The sequence below is a fragment of the Castanea sativa genome, chromosome 11 (assembly GCF_040712315.1).
Source record: "Castanea sativa cultivar Marrone di Chiusa Pesio chromosome 11, ASM4071231v1".
In the NCBI taxonomy this organism is placed as follows: domain Eukaryota; kingdom Viridiplantae; phylum Streptophyta; class Magnoliopsida; order Fagales; family Fagaceae; genus Castanea; species Castanea sativa.
In genome coordinates, this window is record NC_134023.1 from 17,278,600 (window position 1) to 17,290,152 (window position 11,553).

At 37.4% G+C, this 11,553-nt stretch overlaps 1 protein-coding gene across 1 annotated transcript; it reads left to right on the plus strand.

The window, feature by feature from the left end:
- The first annotated feature begins 9,498 nt into the window (after window positions 1–9,498).
- Window positions 9,499–11,218, plus strand: LOC142617856 (putative glutathione S-transferase). The gene is made up of 2 exons (XM_075790834.1): window positions 9,499–9,993; window positions 10,523–11,218. The coding sequence occupies exons 1-2, from the start codon at window positions 9,679–9,681 to the stop codon at window positions 10,865–10,867; spliced, it is 660 nt and encodes a 219-aa protein (XP_075646949.1). The 5' UTR covers window positions 9,499–9,678; the 3' UTR covers window positions 10,868–11,218.
- Window positions 11,219–11,553: the final 335 nt, after the last annotated feature.

Sequence of the window (11,553 nt, forward strand, 5' to 3'; positions counted from 1 at the left end):
ACAAGGGGTAAAACCCCGAACATTCGAAGAATTGGCAACTCGTGCGCACGACATGGAATTGAGTATTTCTTGCCATGAAAATATGAAACCTCCCATACCTGAGGAAAGCAGAAAGGAAGTAAAGATGAATGACAGGAATGCAAAAGGCAATCTCAAAGACCCAATAACTGTTAACACTACCATAGTTAGGGTTCCAAGGAGAGGAGCAAAGACAAATGAAAAACAACTTGGAGGATGGCAAAAGAACGAAGTGCGTCGTCTGACCTTTAAGGAACGTGAGCAAAAATCATATCCGTTCCCCAATGAAGATGTGCCAAACATCTTAGAACAACTATTGCAATTACAGCTAGTTGAATTGCCAGAATGCAAGCGACCAGAAGACATAGGGAAAGTTGATGACCCTAACTATTGCAAATATCATCGCATCATTGGCCACCCAATTCAAAAATGCTTCGTCTTCAAAGAACAAATCATGAAGCTTGCCAAAGAAAACAAGATTGATCTAGACCTTGATGAAGTTGTCGGGTCAAACCATGTGACCATTGCTTGTGATGTACTTCCAACTCTCTGGCAGGGGGCAAACACCAATGGAGCTTACAAGTTGATTGACCAGGAGGGTGTAAGGATCGGCCCCATCAATGGGAAGTTCCTCAAACGCTTCTATGCTTGAAAATCAAGAATTGCTCCTCGGTAAGAGTTTAAACTACCCACTGCAGCACTACAAGGGTACATGATGTTTTCCCATTACCTTTGAAAGTGCACAAATAAGGAGAAATTAATCCCACTCTATGTCACCACTTGTGAGTGTGGCGTAGTGGTTGGATGTCCATGTCACCCTTGAGGCCAAGGTCTCGGGTTCGATTAGAGATGATACCCACTATTGCACAATTGGTACCCATGAAATGCCGTGGGGTGTAGGGCAAGGATTACACACGTGAGCCCTCCCTTTTTGTAAAAACAAAAAACAAAAAAAAAAGAAACAAAAAAAAACAAAAAAAAAAACAAAAGAAAAAAAAACAAAGCAAAAGAAAAAAATCATCAAAAACAAAACAAAAGAAAAAAAAATCATCAAAAACAAAACAAAAGAAAAAAAAATCATCAAAAAGAAAGCAAAAGAAAAATTAAAAAAAATTAAAAAAAAAAAAATTTGGTTGAACTACGTAAATGACTTGATCCCTCTCTAGGGTACGTAGGCAGCTTAGTACTTTTCACTAAGTTCAGTCACATAAAAAGAAGAAGGATTGTCAGTCTAGCTTGAAGAGTTTGTCCAAAGGTCGTCAACATGCTTTCAAGAACCCTTTGATTGGCAAGGCGTCGCTTAAGATCAATCAATTGCTCACTATATGATGTTCAAAGATCATTGTGGTAGAAAGTGATAGCTCCAAAGAATTGGTGTTACGTAGCTTTCCTTGAAATAATGATAACTTGATTCTCGGTTGTGGAGTAAAATAAAATCTTCAACCTCTGTTGCAAGGAATGGAGTCTGCATGGCATTGCTCATCTCTTGTGGACATATTCTCACGTCTCTGAAGTATACTTTGCATCATTTATCTCCTGGGGGCATCTTTTTTGTACCTTTCAAGTCTAGGCTATATTGTCTCTCTTCTAGGATGCGTCACTTCACAACTCTGAAATTTGAACCACATCATCTCCCTTCTGAGTGGTGTTGTTTCACATCATGTCTCTAAAATCTGGACAATGTCACCTTCCTCCAACATCTGAAGTTGATGTTGCATCATCGCTCCTCTAAGGGCATGTTCGTGCAATGTCAAAATCATGGCGGCATTCTTCTCACATCTTCAAGGTTTTATTGGCATCTCTTTGCATCCTCAAAGTCTTGATGGGAGCTTCTTGAAACTTCAAATTTCATTATAAAGGCCAATATTAGTATAGCTTCTGTGCAAATGGAGTGTTGACACGATTTCATGGCAAAGATGAATGTTGGCATAGCTTCTGTGCAAATGAAGTGTTGACGTAGCTTCATGGCAAAAATGAATGTTGGCATAGCTTCTGTGCAAATGAAGTGTTGACGTAGTTTCATGGCAAAAATGAATGTTGGCATGGCTTCTGTACAAATGGAGTGTTGACACGACTGCATGACAAAAATGGATGTCGGCACGACTTCAATATAGATGAACTATTGGCCCAGCTTCGATGCAAATGAAGTGTTGACGTAGCTTCATGGCAAAGATGAATGTTGGCGTGGCTTCTGTGCAAATGAAGTGTTGACGTAGCTTTATTGGCGATAGCATTATTGTCTAGCTGAATATCCTCATGGAAGCGTCGTTGCAAAGACGAATATCACTAAAAGATTGTTGATGCAAGAAAAGAATGTAATAACATGAAGGCATACGCTCTTGCAACGTTGCTATCAATGAAATACAAAGTCACCAAATGAAGGCAAACACTTCTATGAGAACGTCAGCGTGAAGTTTGATATCAAAACCCAAAGATCAAGGAAACTGAGCTGCAAAACAAAAACAAGCAACAACAAAAAAAGCGAAGTCAGAAGAAAATCTCATTGCATGGCTAAACAAAGGATAAAAGAAAAAGAAAAAAAAAAAATCTTAAAAGCTGGAGAAGAAGACTGAAGGCTGGTTCTTGCCCGATCTTCGAATCCTTGAAATAAAGCATCATGATTCCCTGAAAAAAAAAAAAAAAAAAAAAAAGTGAAAATTTTAATAATAATAACAAATAAATAAATGAATTTAAAATAATAATAATAATAATAATAATAAAATAAAATCTCTACACTTTTATTCAGAAGATTACACTTTGAATAAATGTATGCATGCCCGTAGGGCTTTATATAGAAAATTTCTGGGATAAACAGACAAGAAAAAAGGAGGAGAAGTAACAAAGTTCAACAATCAAAGCTTCCCTTCCGTAATTTTCAAATCTCCTGTCGAGCAGCCACCATAATGTCTTCATCCCGTCGAGCAGCCACCATAATGTCTTCATCCGTCGGGGCAGCCACCATAATGTCTTCATCCCGTCGTGGCGGCCACCGTAATTTCTGCATCATGTCCAGGCGGCCACCGCAAAATTAGACCAAAGAAAAAGCCATAAGTCCAACAAAGACCCACGACTTTCTCGACCAAATTTGTGAAAATCCAGACTTTATTTCACAAAACTGATACCACCATTAGAGCTATCGGCCTTCGATCTACAAAACCTGAAATTTTTAGGTCCAAACGATGAGCCATGCGCCACCACGCGCCACCACGCGCTCGCGATGACCACCGGTTTAGTCCATCAAAACTGTGCAAATCTGTGCACAATTTCACAAAACAGACCACATAGCAGTCTTCTACGGCCTAAAAGCTACAAGATGTGAAAATTTCAAGCCCAAACGATGGGCCACGCTCCGCCACGCGCCGCCAGAATGTCCGGCGATCCCGGCTTCAGTGCACGCGCTCCCACGCGCCGCAAGAAGATTCCACGCGCTCCCACGCGCCGGTGATTTCTCACGCGCGTGCACGCGCCACGCGTGACACGCGCTCCGGCCGATGACGTCACGGATGACGTCATCCTCCTCGGCCCGGTCCAACCCGCTTAGACCCGGTTCGACCCGACCCGGATCCGACCGCCCCGAAAAAAAAAAAACAAAAAAAAAAAAAAAAAAAAAAAAAACTTGGCAAATTAAGTATTTAACTTGGACTTTGACCAAAAAGTCAAAATTTTCAAAACAAACCTGTTCTACTCAATTTTTCGCGTACTTTCCAATTTTGGGGTCCGTTTCTTAAACCGAGACTCGAAAATTGCACAACGATCTAGTTTCTAAAAAAATTGACTTTTGCACAAATTTTGACCAAAAGTCAAAATTTTTAAGATTGACCTATCTTGTTCAATCTTTCGTGTACTTTCCAATTTTTGGGTCTATTTATTCATTTGAGAATCCAAAATTGCTCAAATCTTGTGATTCTACGGCTATTGGCTTTGATGTAAACTTTGACCAAAGATCAAGATGTTCAAGCAAAACTTGTCCTATCAGGTTTTCGCAAAGATTTTGATTTTGAAATCTAGGTATTTGTTTTGGACTCAAAAACTACATCCGCTTCTCCAAAGTACTAGCGGTGTCCAAAATTTAAGCTCTCAAGATCATAATTTGAGACCCATCCATTTGGTCTGGATTCCCTCAAAATTATCCTCCAGACTTGATCAAGGCTCCCCTTTCAAAAGCAGACGAACTCTCACAAGTATGTCTCAAAATTGAAATTACATTGGGTCACTACTTCATCATATTATTTTCGTCGGTGCCTACCGGTCTTCAACCTAACGTTCCCATTCGGCGCCTACCATTCTCATCCGCCGTTCCCATTCGGCGCCTACCATTCTCGTCCACCATTCCCACCGAGAAGTCTCATCCGCCATTCTTAAACCACCCAGCTACCATTCTTCATCTCTTCACTATAAATAGGAGGGCAGGATATGTTAAATCCATCAAGAAAAAAAAACACATACACCGAGTCATGAAATGAAGATTTGCTTCTTTCAAATTTTCAAATCCTCCTTCTCACAGCCAGTTCTCACTATGGTCTCGTCATTCTCAATACCGAGCAACCAAGATCACTTCATGATCAGTTTGAAATCAACCCCTTCATGGTTCAGTAGTAACCCTTCTCACAACATCATCACTGTTTTAGGATTCAAACAAATTTTGTTTCCTCACATAATGACCACGTTTGTTCATAGAGTTATTCATAACAAGGTCGGCATCGTTGTTCCATGCTTTCTTGGATTTGGTTCACTAGGAAATCCAAGTCCAGCAGACACACGTTCTTGAGACCGAGCTTCCATAGTCTCTCTTCAACCGTTTGGTCTCCCAATAGAAGCGGTGGTTCGGAACAAACGGCAACTTGGCTGGTTTCTAAAACCGGGATCACAAGTTAGCTCCATCTTTCATTTGTTATGCTTTCCCAATAAAGTTGCATCAAGTGAAGATGGTAAGAAGTGTTGGGGTATCCTACAAATTGTCTCCCATCCAACACTTGTGATGACCTCCAAGGTACCAGCTCATCAGAAATTAGCCTTTGGTGTCGGTGAAGGGTCCCCAAAGCCTCATTCCATGTTTCCACCAGCATGGGGTCCAAAGGTCATCATTGCTGGTACCACAAAACACACTTTCTGGAATTACTCCAACTTAAGATCAGCTTGAAGAATTTCAGAAAATATACTTCTGAAATTACTTCAACTTAATGTCCCGTCAGTATGGTCCAGTTACACAGGCGCATTCAACGACTTGGCGACGGACATCATTCAACATGCAGCCGGTCCCACATCCGAAGGTGTACTTCCCGCAGGCATCTACACCAGAGAGTCCCCAACATGCAGGGTCAGGGCCATGGTGTCGTATGTCTCACCCATCCACTTTGCTTCATCACTATCTTCTTCACCATCAACATCAACAAACCCAAAACACTTTTCTGAAATTACCCCAACTTAACCTGAGTGATGCGATAACGCAAGCACATTCAACCACACTCCCACCTGTTCTTTCTGTAATCCGAAGTATACCCTTCAGATATAACTTCACCAGAAGTCCTTAAAAATAAGAGGCTAGCTCCAGAGCTCTGCATGCTGTATGCCAACATACTCACCTCTTCTCTATCTTCAACACCCTGTGATCGCCACCAACGATCCAAAATACTCTTCCGAAATTACCTCAGCTTAACATCTACCGAAATGTTTCAATCTTGCAAGTACATCCAACTTCTTGCAAATAACTTTCAGCCCCACCAACCCACTCCAAGTACCATTGAATACTCTTCTGAAATTACTTTGACTTAACCTTTGCTCAGAAAGCTCGGTCACACGAGTACATTCAAATACGGGCAGACCCCTTCTCAGTCTCATCAAAACCTTTCATATGGGTGGGTCTACTCTTCTGCAATTACTTCATCCTGCTAAAAGCTCCACCACCTTCAGCTATTTCACTAGAAGAGTCAAGTATAAAAAGGAATCCACTTTCTTTCAAGACTCATTCATTCACCACACTCTAAAAACTCGTGTGCACGAACGAGTCTCGAGGGGGCATTTGTAGAGAGGGAAAATTCCCGACCTATCACAAGCTGACACATCATACTACCAAGTCCACAAAATACAACCAATTACAAAGCGCCACGTATTGCTGCTAGGTTTTGCCATCGCTATTCAGAAACCAATAGAAATTTGCCAAGTGTCATTGAAATAAAGGCATGAAACTGCATCAGCAGGTGTAAGCAATGACACAAGCAGCTCCGCACGTGTAAGCAGTGACACAAGCACTCAGCACATGTAAGCGATGACACAGGCAGCCTCGCACGTGTAAGCAGTGACACAAGCACTCAGCACATGTAAGCGATGACACAGGCAGCCTCGCACGTGTAAGCAGTGACACAAGCACTCAGCACGTGTAAGCGATGACATAAGCGGACCAATCAAACTCCGCCACGTGTCGCTCACCTACCCCTAAACTCCTATAAATAGAAGCCTTCCTAAGACATTTAGGAGGAGACAGAACAGAGGACAGACAGGACTGAGACAGAAGGAAGAAGATATCTTGAGTTCAGAAATCCAGAAGCTCTGCCGGAATCAAACCCCGAAGCCTCCAAGAACTTCAAGAACTTCAACCTCGAATGCAAACAACATTCGAAGCAAAATCATCCAAACTACTCGTCCAGATCTCAAAGTCCACCGGAATCAAGCTCAAAAGCCTCCAGAAACCTCAACAAACTACAAATTGGTGAAGCTCTACGGATTCAAGCCTCCAAAGCCCCGAAGAACTTCCACCACAAACCTTCAAATACGAAGAACAATCAAAGAGGAATCATCCAAATCATATTCCTAAATCTCAAAGTTCACTGGAATCAAGCTCAAAAGCCTCTAGAAACCTCAACAAACCATAAATCAACGAAGCTCTACGGAATCAAGCCTCTAAAGCACCGAAGAATTTCCACCACAAACCTTCACACACGAAGAACACACGAAGAACACGAAGAACATACGAAGAACACGAAGAACACGAAGAACAAAGGATTTCTAACAAGCTCATAGCCAGAGATTCATTGTAATCCCGTTTCAAAGATCTTCGATCCATTCCTCAGCCAAATTGAAGAATATCTTATGTTCAAATCAAAATCTCATTACCACAATTACAATCAATAAATCTTTCAAGGAGATCGAATCAGAGGATCACTCTTTTGTAATTACAGAGAATTGTACCACACATTTATCAATACAAATTCGTATTTGCGAAACTATTTTACTTGTTTGATTTATTTCGAACTAAGAAATTTAGTCGTCTACAACACCCACAAGATTTTTGGTGTTTTTAAGAAACTATTAGAAAGGGAGAAAATGATTAGTTATCAAGTGAACATGAACCACAATTTATACTCTAATTGTTATTACCATTCAATAGGTACCAATAAAGAGTCACAATGTTTTAAAACATGTTCACTAGATGCAAAACCTTTTCAAAAGTTCATAACAATTACTAAAAAATTCAGTAGAAAACTCTTATCACAATCTTCATCAATCAAACTAGGTATCGAGCTAACAATCAAAAAATCTCAATCGATCGAGCTAGTAGTCAAACTGATAGCAACTTTTAGAACCAATTCCTTCAACACTAAGATCGGTAAAAAATTCTTGAACTTGAATTTCACTTTATTATTTTATACAAATGATATACTCTCCAAACTTATATATTATTATTACACCCTATCATTGTATATACTTATATATATATATATATACAACAAATATTTTACAAAATTATTCTTTTTCTCATGTTTATTGGCAAGTTAATATTGTAGCACATGCCTTAGCTAGGACAGCAAAACTTTCTTCCCCTTTATTAGTTTGAATAGAGGATGTTCCTTTCAACTATCTTTCTCTTGTTATGGAATTGATTTACCTACTAATTACATAATGTCATTGATGGATTTATTCTATATATAAAAAAAAGAGAGATGTATGTTGATATTTTAAAAAATAAATAAATAAAGATGTGTTTTGGTTTTTTTGGATGTGGTTGTGGTTTAATTTGAGCCACGACTCTTTTTTATTTTTATTTTAGAAATGTCAGTCACTATTCTTCTCTTCTTTATTGAGGTTGTATTTTATTCTTTGTCATCACAGTCTATTGATATTTATATATTAAAAAAAAAGAAAATTAGCCCATTATAAATTACATTTTTTTTAGAAAAAATTATACATTAATTATACGTGTATCGATTTGTGTATTCGAAAATTTCCTAATAGATATGAGTATTGATTTCATTTACAGTATCTTAAAAAAAAAAAAAAGCTTATGTAACCAAACAAACAAAGGTGGGTTAATTTTAGTTTTTTAGCCTTCAATTTTCCATCTCTAACCAAACACATAGGCTGGAAAATAAAATATTTTTTATTCTCACACTTTTTTATTCTCTCACTGTTTTCTATCCCCCACTTTTTCGTTCTTTCAAACAAACAAAACCTTAATGAGATATATGTTGCGTCAATACTACATGAGCTCTCTTCAACAAGTTTCACATAAGTAAAAAATTGTTATACGTAAGCTAATCCACACAGTTTTGTACACACACCCCAAAATAACAGAACTCATGACTTGGAGTCATGATTTCAAAATTTTGTGCGCACCCATATGAAATCATGTGAATTTGGAGTGTATGTGAAAAAAAATGTGGATTATAGTCTATGTAATGAACATTATTCTTCACAATAATATTCTCATACATCATCTCTATAACATCTAGACAACACCACACAACACAACTCTTCCAAAGAAGATATTTAGTAATAAACTAGCCTCATCGCGTACGATTCGAGTGTGCAGTAAGACTTTTTTTGGGTTTAGTGTCATAATTTTCCATTTATCTCAATTTGAGACGTTTCTCTTCTATCCAATTAAACCACACACATAGACTAGAATTTAGAAGAAAGGAAACCGAAAAAGAGAGAGAGAGAGAGAGAGAGAAAGGGGAAAAAAGGAGAAGAAAAAAAAAAGTGAAAATATTGGGCTTAGTGATCTTATTTTATAGAAAAAAAATGATGTCTTTATTTTTTATTTATAATATTTATTTTAAAAATCTAATTTATAAGTGGATAAAATACTTTGAAAATTAATAAGAGAGTGTCTCTATTTTTTAGACAATGTTTTAGTGGGAGTTAAAGTTGTATTTTTACTGGATTGTACTTTAATTTTGTCTATACTTAAACATAGGGGTGTAGGGGTATTTTTTAATAAAAAAATAAGAATTCTAAATAAAGAAAAGCTTCTTAAATATAATTAATCTATTAACAAATAAAAAACATATGTTAGTGAGTAGCTATTTTTTTTTTTAACTGTGAATAGTTATTTTTTATACACATATCTCGCATTTATTCAATTTGGTTATAAATACGGTATCATTGGATAGGAAATGCTTTTTCGAAATTACCTTTTTTTCCGGAAGACTCACGTAGAATCCATAGCCTATCAACATTAGGAGGCGTACCTATCACGCTTACTTTGAATATATTATTGATTATTAATTAAGTCGGACCCATCGCTACGCACTAGAAGTCCCGGTACTCTTCCAAGAGTTCCAAGTGTCTTTGCATTTGATTCTCAAAATAAAAAGTGTCTTCGCATTCTCCAGATTCCCACTTGTCTTTACCATTTGCTTCAAGACCTACAGTTCTGTGACAATGGCGGACGAGGTGGTTCTGTTGGATTTCTGGCCAAGCATGTTTGGGATGAGGGTCAGGATTGCTCTGGCTGAGAAAGGTATCGAGTATGAGTACAAGGAAGAGGACTTGAGGAACAAGAGTCCTCTGCTTTTAGAGATGAACCCCATTCACAAGAAGATCCCAGTTCTCATCCACAATGGGAAACCGGTATGTGAGTCCCTCATCATTGTTCAGTACATAGATGAGGTCTGGAAGGACAGGTCTCCATTGCTGCCCACTGATCCTTACCAGAGAGCTCATGCCAGATTCTGGGCTGATTATGTTGATAAGAAGGTACGTTTTCTGCAATTTCTATTCATTCTGTTTCCTTTTGAATGTTCTGTTTTTGTTTTTGTATTTTTTTTTTTTTAGATTATTAAGTTAGATTCGTCAGATTTCTCCAAAAAAAAAGAAAAAAAAAACTATTATGTGTTTAATGTTTAGATTCTATTAGAGTTTAGTATTTTGCAAGTCTTGTCAAGGCGATGATGTTTGTAAGATTCAATTAGATATGATGACTCTAGTACTTAATTTGACCAAACATGATTAAAGTTTGTGAGTTCTAGCAAACCATAGAAAGTGTTGTGATTATATAAAAAAAATAAAAAGAAGAAGAAGAAGTGAATTTCCAGGGATTTAATATATTTGAGTAAGATTAATGTCCTGCAATCAAGAGCATCTTCTATGGGCCTTCCACCTTTGCTTAGGTTTCAAGTACAGTGGACTTGATTCGAAATTCACTACTGTCAATGTCATTGTTTATGCATGTTATGTAATATGTGGGAAGTGGACCAAGTGGTAGTAAAATGTGTGGAATATGTAGGTTTATGAAGTTTCAAGGAAGATATGGACCACAAAAGGAGAAGAAAAAGAGGCAGGCAAGAAGGAATTCTTTGAAATCTTCAAGACACTGGAGGGAGAGCTTGGTGACAAGCCTTACTTTGGGGGAGAAACATTTGGGTTTGTGGACCTTTCTCTTATCCCCTTCTACAGTTGGTTCCATGCAATTGAGACCTTTGGAGAATTCAACATGGAGGCAGAGTGCCCCAAGATTGTTGCATGGGCTAAAAGGTGCTTGCAAATAGAGACTGTGGCCAAGACTCTTCCTGACCAAAAGAAGGTTTATGAGTTTGTTGGACAAATGAGGAAAAGGTTTGGCTTGGAGTAGAGCAATGGTTAAGCCCAATCTTGGAAGTACTAGCATTTCTTAATGGTTTTGGATGGTTTTCTAATCTTGTTAGTTACATTTTGTGATGTTTTAAGTTTGAGTTTGTTTTGCCTAAAAAAGAAAAAAAAAAGAAGAAGAAGAAGTTGGTTGTGTTTAATCGGGGTCCGTTGAACTTGTAAGACACATCGGTGTGTCCGCTAAGCTTTGAATCTAAAGGGCATGCATGGTATTGTAATAAGAAAGAAACTTTGTTGTGTCTGCTATGTGTTAGATGAAATTGTATCCTTATGCCTTTTGTGTGTGTAGACTATTGGAGATTTTACTCGAATAAAATATATTTGTGATATGAAATGACCTTTTTCATCTAATTATTTCAAATTCATATATTAATAAAATTTAAATCTATTAATAAAATTTTTTTTAATAGAAAACTGCTATTTGATAATCTATTTAATTTATTTAATCTAAAAATTAAAATCCAAAATTTTTTTCATAAATATTTCTATTCAAAAGAAATAATAAAATATAATTATAAATTATGTAGCATCATTAGAGCATTCTCATCAAGCATTCTAAAATTTTTAGGATTTAGCATCTAAAAACCTAAATTTATAGCATTTAACACATCACTTTACAATACATCTAACATCAAAACTTGTATTTTTTTAACATTTCATTTAAATATT